General features: G+C 43.8%; 1 protein-coding gene across 1 annotated transcript; it reads right to left on the reverse strand.

The window, feature by feature from the left end:
* Positions 1–6,823: 6,823 nt before the first annotated feature.
* Positions 6,824–22,545, reverse strand: LOC139421175 (serine/threonine-protein kinase 17A-like). Its single transcript, XM_071171795.1, has 7 exons — positions 22,066–22,545; positions 16,753–16,965; positions 11,393–11,537; positions 10,009–10,135; positions 9,836–9,884; positions 9,481–9,660; positions 6,824–8,782 (listed from the first exon to the last, which is right to left on the reverse strand). The coding sequence occupies exons 1-7, from the start codon at positions 22,161–22,163 to the stop codon at positions 8,497–8,499; spliced, it is 1,098 nt and encodes a 365-aa protein (XP_071027896.1). The 5' UTR covers positions 22,164–22,545; the 3' UTR covers positions 6,824–8,496.
* Between the last annotated feature and the right edge of the window lie 965 nt (positions 22,546–23,510).

The following is a 23,510-nucleotide window of genomic DNA, read 5'->3' on the forward strand; positions in this document are numbered from 1 at the left end:
AATATACAGTCACAAACGTCAAGGTCTTAGCCAAAGTTTCAGTTTTAGCACAGGCTATATGAATACAGGGATGACAACAACCAAGCCGAGGGCACTTTCTGGTGGTTACTGAGTGTAGTGCAGGTATGGTTTTCAGCATCCGTGTCTAGTTTCTCAGCAGTCCCCACGAGGGAGCTGTTGCACTGGAGTTATCATTGATCAAGCAGCCAAACATTCTCACTGTAAAAGCTTATTCCCTTGAATCATTCAAGTAAGGTAAATGTTATTTAGTAGACAGTGCTCTGTTCTTCAAAACTAGCTGTCGACGGAAGGAAACTTCATTTGCACCGTAAGGGAACTTTTCCTTGGCTGTCCTACCAGAATCCGATATGTGTAAAAAGGTCTTAACATCAGCTAAAACGTCTCCGTGACACATCAATTATTTGAATGACCTGCTCTACGTGTGTACTGGAATGTGATATCTTAAAGCTCCGTGCTAACCAAAGGAAATAAGTCCAGAAACGGCTGGGCACTTACTGTAGCACATCAAGGTACTCATCCGCTCTCACATAATAGGTATTTTGTTATAGTAAACCACTTTTCATTGCATAATGGATTGACCTGATTAAGATTTATAATGGCAGGGGATTGTGTTATATTATTTCTCCAAAAATCTTAAGTGCACACTAGATATTTCTCCTGTTGCACAGCTAGCTCAGAGTCACATTGACCCTCTTTATCCTGTGGAAGACAGCTTGAAAATAGAAGCCCCCCCCCCCAATCCCATAATTAAACCTGACCTGGTTTATCTCAAGGAATAACAAGGACAAGGGAAGACATGTCGAGGGGCTCCTCAGTTGAACTATATCTATGGGGTCTCTGTCTACATGGTGTGGCCCTGAGGCTAGTGTGGTTCTGATCCATGTGTTACTGTAAAGGGCCCTTTTAAACAGTAGTCCTCAGACAAGAGGGAACACCATGTTCTTCTCCTGACAATATTTGTTTTCTAGGGCCCTCGACACAAGGCCCCCCCATCTGTCATAACAGCACAAAGTAATAATAGTTGTTTATTTGGTGTACTTTTTTTTTTTTACAACTTTTATTTCCCAGCGTGTCATGGATAAGCAGCAGTAAGAGCTGGCTTGCGTAAGAGGCCTAGAATCCCCACTGTGTTTACATCACCAGCCCCCCCCCCCCCCGCCCCCCGTTGGTCATGTTTCTAAGGATGAGTTTATTTTTCTCCTTTACCAAATTAAAATATACAGTGTTCTTTAACTGACCACAAATAATCTCCTTTGGAATGTTATTTTTCTAGTATGGTTACAAGAGATTTCTCCTGGGTCAAAATATGCTTTTACAGCTGTTGTAATTGTACTGGTTCTGATTCTCAAATCTCTTCACATCCAATGATCCAGGTACAGTAAAATATAGGGACTTACAGGCTCAAGATGTGATAATCAATTAGGTACAAATATGTGCACAGTCACAACTCTGTGGTAGGTATCACCCCCCCATTTCAAAGCCCAGTATTTTGTTGAATAACAGTATTTGCACAGTCTATTTTTAGACACGTGTGTGTACTGTACACTGCCTGTGTGTGTGTGTGTGTGTGTGTGTGGCCTGTGTGTACAGTACACAGGTCTATAGGGACGGCAGTGTACTCCAGCATGGAATTGGAACATTGTGTACCTTGCTAAACTCATTAGCCTGATTCTAACACCCCTTTAACATCCTCTTGACAGGCTTACGGAAGCTTTTTGTTTTTGTTTACCACAATCTGTGACTCGGAATTCGATCGATCATATGCTTTTCTTTAGGTCGGCACTTTTTCTTCCCTCCCACAATTGGGGCCAATGAACCTTGGATGTGACAACCCCAGTGCTCAGCCAACCACAAGGTTCTTAGAGGTGAAAAACTGGCGGCACACATCCAATCATTTCTAGCCCCAGTTATTGTTTAGTTATTCCAATGTGCATCTGCTTCTACTGTCTGAGTTGCAGGCACATTGAAATGATGGAGAAATCCTATTCTAGCTTTAATCCAAGGCACCACTATAAACCACAGGCATTACTCAGTAACGGGAGTAAAATGATCTGTGAATTACAGGATTACTAATGACCCCGACTGTGGAACATGGCCTAACCATAGCATGTTGCCCATTTTGACCAGGATGACTGACCCAGTCTCAGAAGATGTATCTTTCAAGTAAAATATCTGACTTAAAAACAGAAATCAACTTTGATTGAAGAAATCAAGTCTCTCCTGTTTGTTTGCTATTGAATAACAGAGGAGGAAAGACGAGACAATTTGTCCTGGGAGTTGTAGGACTTGTTACCTCTTGACATTCCTCTGAAGGCCCCTCTCTTTCCCCACAGGAGTAGCCACCTCTTAAACTTAAATAATGTACCATCTGTCAGTTTATCCTGAGACGGGTTAAAGAAAAAACTCCTTAAACTTAAATTGGCACAGCTGACGGATGGTGTAAGAATGTAGAGTCGGAGAGACAGGTGAGATAATAAAGGAGAGCGTTAGACACGTGAGTGACTGGTACATTAGGTATGTTAAACGCCCAGGTGAGGCCGGGACAGAGAAACCCACTATTCTGAGGGCTAGGGCTTTTCCTCGCGATAGTGTTATTACTGCTAAGAGCTCTGATAACATTGTTACAGAAACACTTTTCCACGACCTGTCTGGCCTCGCCATTGTTATCTGCTGTTTTTTTTTGTGCACAATGATTTGGCCGATTTACATCAGGAAGTTTCTCACAATATGAACATCTGACTCTAATGACGGCATTACGCATGCACAAACACACCTCTGTGGGAGTGAGTTACATAACAGAGAGGGAAGGAGGAGGAGTGGAGGAAGAAGAAGCTGCAGACACACAAATGAAACGATGACAGCCTTTCTTCTCGTTGAAGTGTCCGGTGCTCCCCCAAGCAACCTTGAACGTATTTTTAGAGGGTTCCAACAAGTTCTTCCGTGGTATCCTGATAAATCAGCTGGTCCTAAACTGCAAGAACACAGGTTTATTGGTTTCCCTGCCTCCTCATCAACACACCCGCCGGAACAGAACCAGTAATACCAGCTGCCATGGCCATCATATCATCACGCAGCACAACATTGTCACCATTCTCCTTTACGCACACACAAAATGACAGTTATGTCACCAAACCAGAACCAAAAACAGCTAATGCCAGCCACCAGCTGAAACCATCATGGTAAATAGACGGATCCTCAACTCACATGGGCACACCAAGTGGCAGTCACGTCACTGACGAATCGCAAGTCATAGCTTGCAATTAAATCCAGGAAGCCAGAGTTTTATTGTTCCCTTCCTCTGACAACTACAAGCGTGGCAGAGTAGAAGAAGTAACAGGGTAGAGAGGTATTGAGAAAGGCCGGGAGAGGAGGGAAAGACCAACAGTATCAGCCTATAGCAGCTAGAGAGCGTGTTGTGTACTTGACTGTTCCCCGACCCCAGAACCCCAGAGCTGAAGTGAACAGTGTACATGCGATTGGGATGGAAATGACTAAGAGCTCTGAATGATCCAGACCACCAGATTCAGTTCTGTTCCCCCCTCACTCTGAAACACTGGACTCCCTTACACGCTAGTAGAGTCACAGTGAGCCCACAGAGTTCACTGTGGGTGTGTGCGTGCATGCGTGCGTGCATGCGTGCGCCCAAACAACTATTTGGCAGTATTTTTATTGCTGTCAGTGAGCTTACCCACCACACAGAAAATTAACCCTATAAGGACTGGCTTAGCTGTGCCTCTTGTTTTGATTGTGGCCTTTTCAAAGGTATTGAGTTGAAGTTGAGAAGATCCCCCTGAGTTGAGTATCACCAAGTTCAATAATATCATTTCTGCCAATGCTGCCTGCCTCTTCCATGTTGTGGCAGGATGCAGTTGCCACAGACTGAGAAAAAACAGACATCAGCCATCTGACCTAGCAACTTTTTGTTTAAAATGCTTTTGTGTTCTTAAGATTTTTTTTCCAGGGAAAGAATAAATAGCTGTGCTTAACCAAAGGCATTCAATGTCTTGGCTGAGAATGCCTCGCCATGAGAAACATATTACCCGTGGTTAGGATAGGCTTTGTGCTCTCTGAACATTTTATTTTTCTCTCTTCAAAGCGTGACTTAACTTGTGAAAGCAATTTTCTCTTTATTTTGTCTTAGTTGATATCTACAGAGGATGCAAGCAGAACGTCACTACACAGTAGAGGAACAGTATTTGCATGTGCCATGGTTGGTCTTGTTATCAATAGGAAACACTACTGGCCATGAAACACAAAGATATGAACCTCTGGGTCTTTTCTCATTGAGTCTTCTCTCAGTCTCCTGTGAACTGCACTTGATGACATGAGATACTTGAGGTCAATGCTGGAATGTAACACAACAAGTAAACTAATTGGAGAGGGCCAGACAAACAGGCACATACCAGATGAATTGGTATGTCAATGAACTGTCAATGTTGTAGGCTACACTTGAGCTACTAGAGGGCAACTAGAGTCATTTGCTGGAACACAGTTGGATCATTTGTCGGCCTGGGGAATGGAATGCCCTGTGATGTGACGAGGGGTTGATAGATTGACAGGCTTGTTCACTGGGATCTAATTGCTGTACCATTAACAATGCCTTAATAATTGTTCACATACAAAGCTTGTCAAACTGATACAAGTTCTGATATTTAAAAGGTGAGCAGGTCTTGAGAGAGAAGAGCGTAAAGGGGGTGGGGTGGAGAGAGGGAGTATCCTAAGGCAGCCGAGCCTCCTAACCCCTCCAAGGCCCTGAGCAGGGATTGTTTTGTGATCCCCCTCCTCTTGACTACTCAGACATCCACATGATCACACCGTAATGAAACTTTAATCAGGAACATAAGAATCAAATCATTTCCCCATTATGTAAGGTGTGAGGGAGCAGCTTCTAGGAAAGCTGAAAGACTGACTGAGATCTAGAGATGGAAGAGAACGGGGTGAATGAAAGATGAAAGAGCACCAGAGAAACATGACGGATAAAGACAAACAAAAAAAGAGAAAAGTGAGAGAAAAAAATAAGGAAGTAGGCAGGGGTATAAAAGAAAAGAGTCTGGGCCATTTTATTCCCATGGTGTCAGCTGCTAAATGTCCTTAAGTATTGAAATATAGCATGGTAAGGCCATGTGTTGGCTTGGTCTTTCATATGAACAGCCATCACACTAATCTCATAAGGAAGATCTCTCGAGACGTCATATCGATATGATCTTATGGAACAAAGTCCAACATTCTATCTGCATAGTATTTGCTCTTTGCTCAAACAATTCAAATGAACACCGGTCCAGTGGTCCATATCCCTAATTCCAACCTGTTGTCAAACATAGTCAATCTTGGTTTTGTAACTGGTGATGTTGAGTTCAGTCAATGGTGTCTACATGGGAAGACAAAAGATTCCTCCTCTTCCCCACGTTCTGCTTTTCTGATTCCCTGTTACATGTTCAACTCAGGGATCAAGGTTGTGACAACTTCTGCTCTTTTAGGATGCTTGGTTACCAGGGAACAAAAAGCTTGCTGGCTGCTTTTAGCAGGAACGATTTAAGAATTCAGACGTCTGACATTTTTCGAACGGAACGGCCACATTTGGTTTTGTACATCAGCAAAACAGTTCACCCAGAGTACGACTAACATCATGGCTGGAGATGTGAAGGGGAAGGGCAATGGAGAGGAGTTAGATGCTGTAACAGATCATTGAATCAATTTATGTCCTGCTATGGTGGAAAAAAGATGGCCAGGACTGATAAACTAAAGGAAAACCTCTACGCCAAAGCCTTTGCATCTGCTTCTCCTCCAGAGCAGGTTATCTTAGTGTCTATGGAAGCTTGACTTTATTATTTTCATCTATATTGGTCCAGTGGTTTTGAGCTGTAGTTCTTCCGTGAAGGTGTTGGTCTTGATATAACTACACCTGAATTAATTTTAAAAATCCTCACAATGGCTGTCTTCCAGATATCAGGACACAATGTTCCCGCAACTGTGTGAAACCCAGCAACACAGGCTGTGACTATTACCTCTGTCATGGTTTGCATAATGTGTGCGTGTGAGGGTGTGAATGTGTGTATGGGGTTGGTAGGTGTGAAAAAAATAGCAATGGTGTAAAACAGAGCCACTCCTGCTGAGAAAACAAAGGCTATATTAACACGGGTGAATAAAGTGAGAGGGAAAGTTACTAACATTTGCATTCCAAAGGTCTGAGGAGCAGGATATAAGGGAAACGGTCACTCCAGGCAGGGCCCGTCTCTCCGTCTGTCCAGAGCTCAACACGGCCTGCGTGGAGCTAGCTGGACTTAGTGACGACCCTCAGCGGAAGAGCACATTAAAGCAAGAATCCAGAATGTTGGCATGCAGGGACATTGTCTCCCTTGTTTACTTGCAGCAGGTTAAACAGTGTGTGTGTGTGTGTGTACACACACACACACGTGAAGAAAGCGTTGCAGCATGTCCCTTTAAGTGACACTGGTATTTCCTGTGAAGAGTAGCTAGATATTTCTGGAAACCCATCAGTTCGTCTTGCTACATTTAACTTGTTTTCCCAAAAAGACCAAAAACAGGAAAGACAGACACTTGGGAAATGGTCTTCAGTATAAACTAAAGATACTGTAGTTTGAGGAATGTTTTTCAAGTGGAGAGACTTGATATTCAGCACACTAGAGGAGAATAAGGTTAAAATGGGTCTCAATGGTTCTCCGGTCCTTTGTACAAGGAAATGCATTCTGACCAGACTTAAGCTTTGTGGTTGAGGGAACAAGACAGTGTTGGTTGTTCCATGCCTAAACAGAGCACACAATGAAGTCAATTCATCAAGATGAACAGTTTAATACAAAATGTACATTTATTGTTCTTCGATACATTTTTGCAAGGCATGCCATCAACATTTATTAATTTCAATGTAACGTCCACCTGGACACAAGTGCAAACCTGCCTGAAATTCATGAGCAGTAACCAGGAATGAAAGTCACAAGTACAGAGTCGATAAAAAGAAAAAGGAAAAAAAAGGCATACAATAATTATTAAAATGTTCATACATTATGGATCTTAAAATATTTGACAGATTATTCTTACACTAATCAAACAATACACACTTCAGTAATTTTTGAGAAGTCCTCAAGAGTAATTTCTCTTCACTCTCAAACACCACATATCCAAAAGGAGCTTTCTTCAAAGCCTTTCAATTGGTTGCAATTCATTGAACTGTCATTAAATGCCACAATTCAAAATTATGACATCTTGAATCCTAGTCACTTCCTTTCAAAAAGACATCTGTTCACAAAGCCTGAAGGGAAATATATTGTGACATATCCAATATGGCAAACTGATATTTCAAACATGAGTACATGGAAATTGTGCAACAATAGCAACAACAACAAAAATCTTACAAGAATAAACAGAAACATCAACACAGCAGGTGAACTATATGGCACTTGGTGGAAACGGGTGATGCAAATATATTAACAGATGGTGGAAAGTGGCCATGTACATTTGTGTCTTAATTAATCATTCAACTAAACTGTGCTTTTTGAGCCATTTCATCAAGACTTTGGTTAATACTTTGATCATTTGTGTAGTTCATTTTTAAAATAAAAAGTGCTTTAAATTGACATCAAGATTGTCCTTACACTAAACAAAGGATGTGATTTAATTAGATGTGGTGATTGAGATGGCTTTCTATGTTTGGAGGCCTGAAGTGGTCATATGAACACAAACAAAATCAGAGAAGACGATTTAACCCTTCTGACTGGTTTCTGTGAGGGCACTCCCCTAACACAGTCAGTCAGTTTTCCTTTGATGCCTAGGCAGCATCTCATCTAGGGACATCTGTCTAACCACATTCGCATCCTTCATAATCAACATCATGAAAGGCATATAAGGTTCAGACCTCAACAAAAAGCAAAGTGGTTCCAACTTCCTGTTGGCCAACGTCATTTCCTCTCAGCAGTTACATCCTCACAAAGGAGAGGCGAAGTCCTGGTTCAAAGGTCGGTGAGGGAGTGGAACATGAAGGGCAGCCAAGGTGAGAGCCAACAAGGGATCAACCCAGCCTGGGACAAAGCAGGACTTCCTTCACTGAGAGTGCAGACCAGACCAAGTGATGGATGAAGTCAGTCCCACTGTTCTAGTCTTCATAGCCGAGCACAAAGAACTGGCCCACTCCTTCCATTCACAGCACTCATACAGTTACAGTACCCTCGCTACACATGCATTAAAGTGTGTCAGTGAGGCTCATTACCAGACGCCACGCATCAGCACACTATCAGCACAGGGTAACATGCATCAAACACGCATGGATTTACTGCACACGGTCAGCTGAGCTCAGACAGATATCACATCCATCGCAGCAGTAGCAGCAGCACACATACAGAGTCAAACAGAGCTGGAGGCCCTGCATCGGACCAGACCAGGTCTCACTGGCTTCCAGACAGTGTCCATTCTGTGACAGCAGTCCAGTCAGTCACTACACACAGTGTCTAGTGGAGCCCTTCCTCAGCAGATGAGCTCCTGTTGGATCTCTGGCAGTGCGGGGAAGGGCTCAGAAGTGAAGGAAAAGGCATTGCGGCCCGTCTTCAGGTCTACCTGACCGGGGCATATCAGGTACGAACCCATGCTCTCCAGCTCTGGGGAGGGTGCCGGGCTCTCAGGCTCAGACTCTGATTGGCTGGTCTCAGGCTCGTCCAATGAGGGTAGAGAGCTGGCGTGGAGCTGGGTGTAGAGGGAAGCTGGTCCAGTCAGCCAGGGGTGGTTAAGGCACTCCGCTGCAGTGGCTCTCTTCCTGTGGACACACAGACAGAGGATGCGTGTCAGATCTCAAATCAATCATCAATGTCTAGGCAGCAAGGACTTTAAAGCTTCTGTTCATCAGTTTTGAAAGAAACTGAAATAGCTAATGTGAATATATGTAAAGGAAAGCCAATGGTAAAAAGGTGACAAATATGCAGTTATATAACTTCCTGTCCCTCCCATTCCCTCAGACACTCTTCTTTCCCTGACAGTCTTTTTGAAAACCACCAAAGCCCACTGTTTCATCCCAGTCTTTTCCCCTTTTTGGGATTACTCAGACACACAGGAATTTTTCCACTTAAAAAAATATATAAATTATACTGCCGATAATCTGCAGCAATTAAATTATATTGAGTGAAGATTATGGCCCTGGATCACAGCGATAGACTACTGCTGTTTGTCATTGAGACATACAGTATCTAGCCCTTCTGTGCTGGAACACTTGATCAAATAGTGACAGTGGTGACACAGAATGTGTTAATAATCGAAACGTAACAAGGACCAGTGTCCTATATTACGTTACCACGCATCTGGAGACTTAACGAGGATGTGCTGCAAACAGCAGTATGAATGACATCATTCACCTGTTAATCAGTGTTGAACTCACTATGGGACATGTGGTAGAACATCTGTCGGGCTGTGGCACTGAACTGATTGAGTGTTGATTCTTGACCCTATCCTGTTCCTCACCTGGGGTTTTTGAGCAGCAGGGTCTTGATGAAGTCAATGGCGAGGGAGGAGACGCCCTCGAAGGCATCCTGGGAGTAGTCCACGTTGACCTGGGAGATGTTCAGGAAGGTCTCCTGCTTGTTGTCCCCCAGGAACGGAGACTCGCCCGTCAGCATGACGTAGGTCAGGACCCCTATGGACCTGAGAGATGAGGAGGGAACGGTGTCAGACTACAAGACATGGGGAAGTATTTTTTCTCAGATTTCCACTGTGGAGCTGGCTGGTGATCAATATTTTATGGCTTCTGGAAAAACCTAGATGTGTTGAGAACACCAGCTGACATCTGCTTGACACTGTCTCTTTAGCTCATACTCACCACATGTCTGTCGCTATGCTGATGGGTTCATAGTTCAGGATCTCTGGAGCTGGAATAGCATAGACAACGCCAATTAGTCCTAATAAACATTTTACAGTACTGAAGTTTAGAATTGCTTATCTATCTTCCTTATTGATATAATCTGACTGCAGAAGCCAGGAGGCAGGACTCACCCACATACTCCGGGGTGCCCAGGATCTCTCGGACTTCTGTCACACTGTCCATGCTTCTGGACAGGCCAAAGTCCACGATGCGGATATCACCCAGTGGGATGGCACTGGTCAGCAGGATGTTCTGGGGCTGAGGGGCGAGACCGAGGTAGACAGATTAGACCAAATCCAAAGAGTGCGTGGTAAGTGAATTTACAGTCAGAGGTCACATACCATGCTTGATAGATAGTTAATCAGTTGAGTAGTCATTGAGCCTCAAGGCCTTCCACTAAAGAGTCTAATCTACCTCTACATGAATAAGCCAAACCCACAGAGTGTACAGCCTCAGAGAGATTCAATATCACTAAACCAGGTTCATCCCCTTAGCCTATTAGAGGATTCCTAGGAAAGGTGGGATGTCTTGGAGGGCCTATCACATTAGATGGCTCCTATATCATATACGATGCTTAACCTCTGGGTCATACTGGCTAGATTCCTGGCCTGGGGCCTTTGGCCAGGACATCTTGGGGGACCAAGTGGCACAGCGGTCTAAGGCACTGCATCGCTAGAGCTGTCATTACACACCCAGGTTCGATCCCGGGCTGCACAATTGGCCCAGCGTCATCCGGGTAAGGGGAGGGTTTGGTGGGGTAGGCCATCATTGTAAATAAGAACTTGTTTTTAACTGACTTGCCTAGTTAAATAAAAGGTCAAATAAAATAGAAAAACCTAGGATAAATGAATGACCATGGGAGACAGACCAGATGCAGAGACAGCAAGCCTGTGACATTTCACCAGGAATAGATTTAACACTGTCTATCACTGGGGGAGTAGAAACGGAAAATGGGGAGCCAATAAAAGCTAGTCTGAGGACAGTCGGTTCAGTCCCCCTCACCCAAAGTCCATCTTCATATTTAACCTGCCTGCCAAGTTCTAACATGTTCCAAAACAGTTTTTTTATTCATCATTATCAACAATACAAATGTTTTTGACATCACTGGGCAGACAAAACAGACCTATAGGACTTACAGCTTTTGTTCTGTGTCTTCTGTTACACAACCCTGCAGTATTTACAAAATAAGTTCGAAAGAGAAACCAGACCCTGACAGGGTTCATATGTAAGAGCAGGAACTACAGGACAAAAACTACACAGCATTCACATACAAACATTTGTCACTCGTTAAAAGCTAACAGAGCAACTTGGATGGGCGTCTTTATTTGCTACAATACAGGAAGAGTTACTGCTCTGCCACATTAAGGGGTTCTCATTGCTTAAGGGGAGAAATATGGCAGTTGAGAAACAGTCGTCCATTCCAGGGGTGTCCTGTTTTTTTTTACTAGTCTCACTTTGACAGCCGTAACTTGTAGCGGATTTGGTTTTGGGTTCCAAGAAGAGCTTTCTACTGACCTTCAGGTCCAAGTGGACCACATTGTTGCTGTGCAGACAGGCCACGCCGGTGAGGATCTGTCTGGCCAACCTGATCACATCCTTCTCTGTGAAGGCCTCGTCGTTCTCCGCAACACACTGGTTGAAGATCTCTCCACCGGCAGCACTGGAAAACACAGAGGCAAAGGAGGATCAAAATAGACCCATAGTGATGAGATGAACAACAAACAGTACATGTTTATCATATCTGTAGTTTTTACTGAGCATTTACACCCATGAAGTCTACACCCTTACACTGTAAATCACTGCATTTGTACAACTACAACCCACCCCTATCCCGTTATCACATACACAGTGAAGTGTTACGCAACTGGCCCTGTGGTTATTGTACTTTGGGCTTGGGAACAGGGTCCGTGCTCCACATCCACACACAAAGCATGTGACTCCTGTCTGTGGCACTCCGACGTTCCCACACGGAAATCAGAAAAATGGTGCCTCCCTGACCTCAGCTTTGACTCGAGATACGAGGACCCATATCAGTCAGTGCCAGCCCCAGATAAGGCTTTCCAGAGTTACACATTCCAGATCAGCTAAGTCAAAAACAAAAAACGAAGGGAAAAGAATTTCAAATCTATCGAACTAGAGATCCCTGTCATATAATAAAGAGTTACCTAAGACTTGAGACAGTGACAGCACGCTGAAACAATCCCATAGTTTACAGTAGTGGATTACCACCACACTGCTGTGTCGCTCCCCCAAAATTGGAAGTTTATCCAATCTGGGCACCCACTCCCCAACTGCTCAGGATTAGTGGGGAGGGGGGTCCTATTTTTTGGATCTACTTAGAAAATAGAAACGCCAATTAACAAATTAAAATGCTGACATCTCATTTTTGTTAAGGCAAATGCCTGGTTTGTCAATTCTTGTCATGCTTGTGTAACAATGGTAAGCAATGCCGTCCGGGACATGGCAGATTTATGTTGGATGTTTCTCCAAAGCAGATGAAAAGCCTGGAGAGAGGACGCTTGCCAAATAGCACAGCCATGTGTGGGGGATTTAGTCAGCACACATGGTTTTTATCTATGACCATGGCCCTGGCATAACTGTTACATAACCACACCATCTAATCCCTGGGTAGCCCCGCACTGTTGCATCCCTACCTTTACTGTCCTCAGCTGTGAAAATATGAGATTGTGTTTTTCTGGATATCCATCATTGCGCCATATAAATCCCCTTTCGCTCGGGGCTCCACACATTTAATGCTGGCCGTCTCTTTTGACCCCCCCCCCCCCCCCCCCCCCCCAAAAAAAAAAGGTGTTGGTGGAAGACTACTAAAAGAAGAAAGGGGACCAAAGTCCCTACAGTACACATGTATACCAAATATGCATAGCAGTCCTAGTTGACCAGTTTTAGGATAGAGGAAATGAGAGACATCAGTGTGTCGTTGGAAGCATGGCTTTGATTTATGCTTGCTGACAACTGCATGATTTAAAATAAATACATAAAAAAAAACAGATTGTGCCACTCATCATTCGTCTGTTCCATGTACTGGGTCTCAATTTAATACAATTGACTCAAATAGGTCTAATTATTCCACCCCTTCCTTTCCCAGTTTTAACTATTTACCAAAAGGCGAAAACAAAAATACCCTCCAAAATACTTCAATAAACTCTCATCTAGGAGGAGGAGGAGACAAGGCTTTTAGTACTAACAAGAGCCATCCTGTAGAAATTAAATGGACTGAGGACATACTCTCCAAGCACTATGGAAAGATCTGATACATCTCCTGCCATCATGTTTGTATGGTCTCATTTCTCCCTCTATGCCTCAGTGGATCAGTCTCCCCACTGTCAGTCAGCAGACAGATGACATGGAATGGTTTCCCATCCACTTAAGACAGAATAACGGCGCAGAGTCCCATCAAAAGAGATTCACAGTAGCCGTCACCCGCAGAACATTAGGGTTGGGCGGAGGGCGGGCAAAGAGCTACTTGAGAATGAGCTGAAGACCGACGAGCCATGACTTCCCAATGAGAGGATGTGGGACAGAGTGTGTATTTACGTATGTGCTTCACAATATTGGCTGCATTCTCACAAGCCAACTTGGTTAGTCTGGGCTTAAGATCTCCAGGAATAGGCATTTTACTCTTGCTGGCCAGCTACCAAACCTCAAAGCCTACTACTGATCACTTCTCACAGGGCCTGTGTGTTGACTGCATTGTGTACTCAGCACAGTACATAGACTCTGGTTTCAGAGTTGTTATCATTTAGATGAGACTATGCTGTGACAACACTCATCCTCTGTTACAGGAGACTTGATGTGTCAAACCTTTACTAGAACGAAGAGAACTCAGTACAAACAGTTGTTCAAGGAGCTTTTTCCATTTAGAAAATTGAAATACAATTAATTAGACAGCCCTCATCCTCAAAAACACTTTTACTAGTTCCTAAAAAGATTTCCTGAAGAATATATTGCAGTTTTAAATGAAGGCCAGTCCATGTCAGACAGTGGAGATGTGTGTCAAAGACTTGTATATAATCCATTTACTTAACCGAGGACTGCATACATTTTGAAGTGACAAAGATAAATGACTGACATGGACTGGAGGTGAGGGTTTCAATTTGCATTACGTAAGATGTTTCAAAACCCACGCAAAAACATCAGATACAGTTACACTTGAGGATGAAAGCAGAATTAAGAGGACAGAGGGGGAGAAGAAGAAAAAAACCATCATCCTCATTCCCAATTACAGAGGGGCTGAAAAACTGTTCTAGAAAAAATAACCTCAGGAATGATTCCATCAGCGCTGAAAGATCAAGCTTGAGTGAGTCAAAGTGCTACATTTCCATCAACATACCCTGTAAAGCTTTAAAGCTGCTCTCGGGTTATGATTGGCCGGGCAATCTGTGGACCCGACTGCCATTCCCAAGACTATCCGATTGCCTGTAATTGGTTAAGATTTTGAGTTCCTCTTATCTGAAGTGACCTCAGAGTTTACAGCAGTGTCATGAGTTCAAAGACTCTGAGGTGAAACGGCTAAGTACAGTATTCACAAAACGTGTAACTCATATTGTTTGCCAGATAAACAAATATGTAGTGACTGAGGGTTGGACCAAACCTTCGCCGTGCGTACACTGACCTTGAAAAACAAACGTCGAGTGACTTGGTTCATCTCATTTTCCCACATATAATGTAGACCTCTAGAAATACACCTGCACAATACTGTATTTGTCAATATGACAAAAACGTAAGATGTTTGGTCTCATCCTAGAGGGTTGTTTGATCTCTGGTAACATCATGGGTTTCCTTGACAAGACATGTAGAGAGTTGGGAACACACAGATGACAATCTAATGTTTGTTGGAGAACCATTGAAGACATTTATTTCGTGCAACTATTCACCACCATCAGAAGCAGGCCATGGACTGTGCCCCTAGTACAGAAAACCATTATGATTAAACCGTCAGAATGCGTTCTAAGCAGAGAAGATGCAAGTTAATTTCTCATTAAAAAGTGCCATTTTCAGTTAGACTAGTCATTATGTGTGGTGCTCGCACAGACTGGGTTTAGACTTACTGATGAGGAAAAGTTTGTTTCTCGCTCCCATTTCTCATACGTTGCGTGGGGATGTGGTTGTGGCTATGTGCAGACCAATGTGTGAGTATGAGTGTGAGTGTATGCGCATGCTACTTTGTGTGTGTGTGTGTGTGTGTGTGTGTGTGTGTTTTCTACTTTTGGGAGCATTACTAACTGCTTCTATGTAAACCCACAGGAAATGGAACATTATTCTCTGGTTTGCAGCAAAGCTAGCCCACGCTGAGGTCAGAGAGCCCTTTCACAGGCAAAGAGTTCACAGTCATACAGGCTGCAACAGCATCTCAATGGCTGCAGATTACCAGGTTAGTAGGGGATTTCACTAGGAACCATAACCTATACTGGGATCTGGATGAACATAGGCCTAGAAGAATCTCCAAAGAATCTCCAAAACTTTCAGACAGACAAAGGACAACTGCACGAATGCACAAGGAAGCGCAAAGTTATCTGGCAGCTAGTGCAGGGCTATGGACCAGTGCCTGCCCCTGCAGGCAGGAAATAGTGGCTCTGCTTCCTCTTTCGAACTGGGGTCCAAGGCCAAGCACATACCACGACCCCCCCTATAGGGAACCTTTTGTTCTGCGGGAGCATTCTATGTCTAGGACGGGAATGGGTGGAGATGTCTGGTCATAAACCACCCACCAGGGTCAGGAGGGGACACAGTCTTTTGGTCTTCTAGATGAACTGGTTGGTGGGGTGTTGTCTATTTGTAATGGGGCTTGAGGATCATTACAATGCTTGTTACCATCTCTGGCTCCTAATTAGAATGAGACCAGAGTGGTCATGGAGGACACCCATGACACATACGCTAGATAGTAGTCATAGGATATGACACCAGACCAGACAGAGCCTTTCCTTCCACCCTGACCTCATTGCTTTGTTGATCAGATGGATGCAGCTCAGATGCTGACTGGTTCACCTGTGTTTGGATGGAATGGATGCTTTGAAGCATGATGGAATAATTTGACTGATGCTAGTTTTTCCTTAAAATGTATCACGTGACAAATACTTATTCTCAAGAATCTTCAAAATTGAGTCATTTGGTCCATCTTGGTCCGTCTGTTTATAGAAGCACTCACACAATCATAGTCAGGCAAGGTAACAAGAATCGGAGATGTGGCTATGAGCACAGCGACCAACCACAGGGGAGTTATCATTTCCTTATAAGGTTACAAGGTTCAAGCAGGCCTGCGTGTGTTTGGCGTGCGTGTTCATGCAGCTGTTTTTAAAGGTGAGAAACTCTTGAGTGACACACAGCTGCATCCTCAGCAGTAAGAGTGCAAACACAGGAAGTTGACGTGTGAGGGTTAGACTGGAGAGATGTAATCTACCATTTTTCAAGAAATTCAACGCTCTGACATTCACGTCACTCAACATCTCATGCGGTTTTGAAACAAAGAGGACATTAAAAAAATCCCATGTTTTATGTGAGCAGAATACATTTTGACTCAGGCGACCGCATCAAAACCTCTCGAAACTACACAGAAAGAGAAGAACCTGCAGAGACAGAAAGTTTTTTCGGTAAATGGCGCATAATGGGTTTTCATTTCCCTCCTCATTAGGAACCTTATCATTTCATCCCTTTTTTCCTGCCAGTGCTGCATTGTGGTGGAGCATCAACATGTACTGAGAGTTTAAAGGGTCTTCTAGATTACAATCACCAGCATTTTCTCCCATCACTGGCGACATGAGCTAAGGGTGGTGCAGAGATCCAAACACACACTCACATACTGTGCACACCACGTTTTCCCATGGTCTTTGCGTTTTGATGCATACGAGTTTACTCACCACTCGAGGATGAGGATGATCTCAGAGTTGGTCTCGTAGACCTCATGCAGCGCCACCACATAAGGGTTAGCCTTGGCTGACTCCAGAACAGCGATCTCGTTGAGGATGTCCATGCGGCAGTCCTCGCCCTTCCGACGCTTCCTCAAGAACTTGGCAGCGTGCTCCTTCCCTGTCGCCTTTTCAATGCACTTCTTCACCACAGCAAACTTTCCCCTGGGAAAAGAAAAATAGTGGGGGAAAGGGATATGTTGAATAATCACAAACACAATTAACAGTTTCATTTACAGGAGGCTTACACGTTTGATTTGGTTGTCTTCAATGTTTTATCGGTAAATCTGATTGACTCTGGCCATGAACCTGCAGGGAGTAATCATGGGAGAGATAAACAGCAATTACAGCACTGAGAGCTCCAAACAATTATGACACAACCAATGAAGCAAAAAAATAAAATAAATGCAGTGCAGTGAAACAGATTACAATAGGTAGGATGCACAGGCCACTGAAAGACCACCAAGGAAAATGAAGAGGTGGACTGAGTGGTATTACAAAACAGAGGGATACACATGGAGTTATCAACCATTGTTATGCAATATAGGACTGATGATGAGCACCAAGTGATAGGCTCCCTCATCAGTGTAGTAAGATTTCTTTCTCTCCTCTTCCTCCTCGGTGGAGGGCCTGAAGGGCAGGAGGTGGGCCCCAACTGTCACTCCTGAGTGGATGTATGGACAGGCAGGGCGGGGGGAATAAGACTAATAGCACTCTTTAAAAGTCAACATAAAGAGAGGAGTGCAACAGCTGAGCTTGTCTGTCCACAAGCCCCACCCCCAGAGAAAAGAAAAGAGGAACGTACAACCACAATTCTAGAATACCGTCTGAGCATTCCATTTGCTGCTGCATACATTGATGGATTCAGCAGAGGTGTTGTGGGTCAGGCTGCGGGTGTGGGCAGGAAATCCAATGTGTAGAATCACCCCACTGTGTCCAGCCTTCTATAAACACTATCCCAGGGTGATAACGGAGCCTTGTACACTTCCCATTCTTACAGCTGACAGCAGCGGGGGACCAATGGAATTCCCAAACGCCTCCACCCAGACCTTAAGCAGGACCCTACATCTCCTCGGACAGCCACACAAAGGCCTGTGCAGGCTGACCAGCAAACATGGCAGCCCAGCAAACATGGCAGCCTCTGCACTAGGACCAGGACCACCCACTTCCCTGGGGCTGGACTCAGGGAGAAGTGGGTCCAGGAGGCCACAGCAGAGTCCTCCTAACCCCTGAAAAAAAAAACTGAGTCCGCAACTTCACTTACCAAATCATTTGGCATCCCTGTTAGTGAATTTTGGCCTTCCCTTGCTTCCCTGGTTCAACTGACAACTGTTTCTGCCATGCCATGTTACAACAGACACTGTTTTGGAGTCAATGTCTTTGGCCAGACAGAGCCTGACAGTGAAAGGCAACCATTCATAAAAACTGCACAGGTAGACAATGGCATCCCTACAGTTCTGCTATTAAAAGCAGTGTCTGTATGGAGAGGGAGTGTAAACTTGGTGCTGGTCATTTTCTCACATCTTACCTCCAGGCTGGCTGTACTGTAAACCTAAGCCTGCTATTCCTCCTGGATATGTTAGCTGGCACAAGCCCATTCCCTGTGGGCTGTTCCTCCTTCCCCTTTCTTCACTCTCACTGGTTCCCAGCCCTAGTGAGGATTGCTAGGGCACATTGTTCCAAATCAAAAAAGACCCAAACCAGTCAAAGTCAAAGCCTTTCTCCTTTAATTAGCCAATTCCCCAAGTTCAGAGCAGCTACCTCTGTGCTGGGAACTGCCGATGATATTAAAAGAAACCACAGGCAATGCTGAGGAGCAACAGGAGGCCTTTTAAGATGGTGACAACAGGTCAAAGGTTGCTAAACTAGGCCATCATTACCCTGCTGTTTTCACACAGTGTCTGTAGTAACACACCAGAGACAAGAGCACAGGGGTTATAGGTGGATACAGACATAAAATTCAACATGCTTCAAATGTCTGACCCATGAGAGAATACATGACTTTCAGCCTTCTCCTTGAGCAGGAAGCTGCTCCTTAGAGACACTCAGATAGAAATCACGTCTGCCACTTGAAGTTTGTCTTTAACATTTTGTGAAAATCCCAAATCCCACAGAAAAGGCAATTATGCAGACACACCAACACCTGATTTCCAGATCTATCATTATGCAGCTTCACGTCATCATGTCTGCATGTATGTGGTGTGTCACTCCCCAAATCAACAGGGGATCATAAAAGGAAGTTTTCATTCAGTATGCATAGTGATGGCACTAATTTAACTGAGAAACAGTTTTTCCTGTGGGGTCTGTGTTTCTCGAAAGGGGAGTGACCCAGACATGAGTCACTCCCCTTTTGAGAAACACAGACGGCTGATCGCCTTCAGCTACCTCACACAGTACAGGCTGGGTTCCTCTTCATAAACTCCTCTCAGACGACACAAAAACCTACACATGTTTGTTGACAACCCCTTTGCTGTCCTTCTAAATCATAGTGAAGATAATAAAAATCTAGGCTAAGTAAATATCAGAGGACACCCATTTGACCTAGAAACAGGGATCGGTTCCAACTAATTCAAAGTCAATATCTTTCATGTCAACTCTTGTAACTTGTTCTCAAAGTCAAAACTCTTCTACGTTATCTAAATGCCTGATTTTTGTGTGAGAATATTTACAGAGAGGGAGGGGCAGGTCATTGAAGGGAAGCAATCAGGGGCAGAGTTCAGAAGCCTTCAAAGGTGTTACTGCAGGTTTACCAGGGGCCACAATGTCTCAAACATAGTGAAGAAGAGAGAGAAGGGGGGGGGGGGGGGGGAAGATCCATCCCTCCTCTTCTACTGGCCATCTAAATCTTGACAAGCTGCTCTCCTGGCATCCAACACAGCTCACATTCCTGCACTTAATGGGATTTATGAGGCCAGATCAGGATGTTGTGGGGGCGAGGAGGTAATGAGAGGAGGATGAGGAGGAGAGAGAGATGGGTGCGGAAGAAGTGCTGAGAGGACGCTGGGCTCGCTCGGAGCTCAAACAGCCCCCCCTGGGTTCAAATGCATTGTAGGTCACACTCGCTGATCTGTGGAGAACAACAGGGGGCCGGAGCAGGGCGGAGGGGGACTGATGTTAATTGCACGTTATCCCCCACCCTGACCTCCAGGACAAAACAGGGCTGATTGGCAGGGAATTAGCCCACTGTAACAATCCCAAACAAACAGCCATGGGTGAGGCTGTAGGCATGGTCTGGATTCTGGAACAGACAGAATAATAGCAAACATCTCTTCCTGTGTTAATAGCTTGTGTGTGTGCCAGAGATTCCTTGGATGGTGGAGATATAGAGATAGGGAGTTACTGAGACCAGTGATGGTACATGTAGGTCAGAGCATATTTCATGCTAATAATACTGGGGCTGGTAAAATGCATTGCATATTCACCTTTCTACCGAGGGCCCCCACAGCAGTAACAGTTAAAGAGGGGAGAGATGGGGATATAGGGTAAAATGATTATCTCAATTCAGTTTACAGGGGACAGAATGTGGCACAATTGAAGGAGAATCAAAGAAGTCTCACAAGCCATTGATTGAGGCTAGGGATAAATTACAAATGGAGGAAAATGTTTTGTGCTAGTGTTGATACTGTATGTGTATCATGAGCATAAAAATGGTCCCGTTGTAGAATTAAGTAACATTCAACATACCATCCACCCCAAAATAAAACAGCGCACAGAAAAACAAGGTTGATTTAGCATCACATTTATCATCTCAAGTCCTTACTCATGGAAAATCAGCCATGAAAAACATGTAGCCTACGTACCAAAACAAAACCAGCTCTCAGACTACAAGAGACATAATTATGATGCTCTTTATTGCGACTGAAAATATGCGCCTGCGTTGGTGTCATCCGAACACTCCATTTAGTATGGTATGTATTCATTTGTGGCTGTCCATTATTCATTTAGTATGATATATTACAAATTGCAATTCATTCATGTTATTTATGTTACGAATTTGCAAAAAGTTTGATATGTTACGAATTCCAATTTGCTGCTGCTAACGTTCGCTAGCTGCTAACGTTCGCTAGCTGCTAACGTTCGCTAGCTGCTAACGTTCGCTAGCTGCTAACGTTCGCTAGCTGCTAACGTTCGCTAGGCTAGGAGTTAAGGTTAAGCATCAATGGTGGAAAAGGTACTCACTTGTCATACTTGAGTAAAAGTAAAGATACCTTAATAGAAAATGACTCAAGTAAAAGTCACGCAGTAAAATACTACTTGAGTAAGTCTTCATTTCAAATATACTTAAGTATCAAAAGGTAAAAGTATACATAATTTCAAATTCCTAATATTAAGCAAACCAGGTGGCACAATGACATTTTTTATTAGGGGATAGCCAGGGCACACTCCAACATAATTTACAAATGAAGCATGTGTTTAGTGAGTCCACCAGATCAGAATAATCATGACCTCATGATAAGAGTGTGAATTTTACAATGTTTCTGTTCTGCTAAGCATTCAAATGTAATGAGTGTGTCAGGGAAAATGTATGGAGTAAAAAGTACATCATTTTCTATAAGAATGTAAAAGTAGTGAAAAATATAAATAGTAAAGTACAGATACAACCAAAAAACAGATATAGTACTTCAGTACTTTACGCCACTACTTAACATGCTAAGTAGTTGCAAAGTAGCAAAAAAGTAGTAAGTCGTTTCAAAGTTGCTAAAATTGTCCATGATGAGAATCCAACACGCGTTATACACCTGGCCAACAAACCACATTTTTTGCCATAAGTAACCATACCAAAAGTAACATACACTAAATGTAAGTATTCCGGATGTACGTTTACTATATTACGTATAGTCTATGAGACAAGGCTGGTTATACTTAAATCAAAATTCCAGAAATATTAGGCCTCACACAAAGAATAAATCCCACAGATTTCCCTTACAAAAAACAAAATGCCAACTACACAAAACAATTTCATGGGCGCAGATCGAGAGTCTTCATGGCAGTGTCAGCGCCACTCATCCGGATTGGGCCGACACCGTGAAATGTTTACGTATTCCCGTTTGCACGTGCAGAGAGAAAATACAAACATTTCCAATTTGTAATCTCTCACTTTAAAGACTGAACAGTGTGTTTACCCCTGCCTCCCCGTGTTTACTTCGCACTGCAGCACGCATTGACACCTATTGTAGCGCATCATTTCATGATCTGGACAGGGTACACTATTAAACATTTCATGATCTGGACAGGGTACACTATTAAGCATTTCAAGCGACTTACCTGCCCAATTCTCTGCCAAGCAACTCATAATTGCTCGTGAAAGGATCGGTCCTAATTCTCGTGTGAATTTTTGTCACCATCCCGTTCTTGTTCATCATTGCTTCGCAGTCCGTTTGGAGAGAGGTGATAAAATATATTTCCTTGACAGAAGTTATATTTGCTGTTCTATACGTTCAAGTTAATTTCATCACAAAAAAATACAGAGGAAGATAAATTAAGAGAAAAATATGTTGTAATAGAACAGCAAACTTCTCAGCACAAAAAAATGCCCAGGTGAATTCTGTGACCCTCAGAAATAGACGTTGACTGACAAGAAATAGAAAGATTAATCATTCAAATATGAAGGAACTGGTAATACACCGCAGCTGTAATCAAGACAAGCGCGGTACGTTGGCTTGCGTGTGGATAGACAGTCACAAAATTGAGCTCTATCTCAGGGCCAGGCTTTCTCAGTGACGCTGTGACAGGAAAGCCAATGGTAATTTGACTTTGTTAAGGGGGAGGGTTAAAGTCAGTGCGCATACTACGACACGCTGATAGACAGGCACTAGCCTTACTTGGGGTGGCATTCAACAGGTTGCCTACTCCTACTGCCTCAGTAGATGTCTTTAAAAAATTGGACACAACTACAGCTCTTATGCAGGTAGTAAGTAACCAAACATTACTGCCTACTGCTTAGATTGTGCAACACACACACACACACACACACCTAAAAACAATAAGGGTTTGATGTAACAGAAACATGCTGTAGGCAAGTGAGCAATCAAGTGTGTCAATCATTACTTTGGGCAAGATTTTACCAATTGAGGCATGCATCTCTCCCACATATACTGCAATTATGGCAGTCAGTCAGACTGCCCATGGGGCATGATGCTAGGAAGCTCTCCTCCTGAACATGTGTCCTTCACCCCACCACTGGGAGTGGCACATTTTATGTCAGTGTCCCTGCCCTGCTGCCTGTCATCGAGCAAGAACGTACAACATGTCCCCATCCATTGGCAGACAGATTCAGACAAAGAACACACAAAGTAGAACTACCATGGCCTGAAATATCATGGCCCGTAACAATGTTAAAGTCCAAAATAACTTGAAAAGTAGGCCAGTCGTCAAGGATCGCAGTTTTCCCTTTATTTTACAATGACATAATTTCATCAGGACCCAAAATAATAAGAAAGCATCCCTCCCTGGGCAGCCACAGTGGAGACCCAGTAAATTGGGCAGCCACAGTGGAGACCCAGTAAATTGGGCAGCCACAGCGGAGACCCAGAAAATTGGGCATCCACAGAAGAGACCCAGTAAATTGGGCAGCCACAGTGGAGACCCAGTAAATTGGGCAGCCACAGTGGAGACCCAGTAAATTGGGCAGCCACAGTGGAGACCCAGAAAATTGGGCATCCACAGAAGAGACCCAGTAAATTGGGCAGCCACAGTGGAGACCCAGTATA

Source organism: Oncorhynchus clarkii, chromosome 12 (assembly GCF_045791955.1).
Source record: "Oncorhynchus clarkii lewisi isolate Uvic-CL-2024 chromosome 12, UVic_Ocla_1.0, whole genome shotgun sequence".
In the NCBI taxonomy this organism is placed as follows: Eukaryota; Metazoa; Chordata; class Actinopteri; order Salmoniformes; family Salmonidae; genus Oncorhynchus; species Oncorhynchus clarkii.

What these genes read in the sequence shown, in the direction of transcription:
- LOC139421175 (XM_071171795.1), bottom strand. Translation starts at nt 22,163, where the DNA reads ATGATGAACAAGAACGGGATGGTGACAAAAATTCACACGAGAATTAGG. An exon ending in TGGTCCACTTGGACCTGAAG is followed by an intron (nt 10,136 to 11,392) that starts GTCAGTAGAAAG and finishes CTCGCCCCTCAG; the next exon opens with CCCCAGAACATCCTGCTGAC. An exon ending in AGCATAGCGACAGACATGTG is followed by an intron (nt 9,661 to 9,835) that starts GTGAGTATGAGC and finishes CTCATCTCTCAG; the next exon opens with GTCCATAGGGGTCCTGACCT.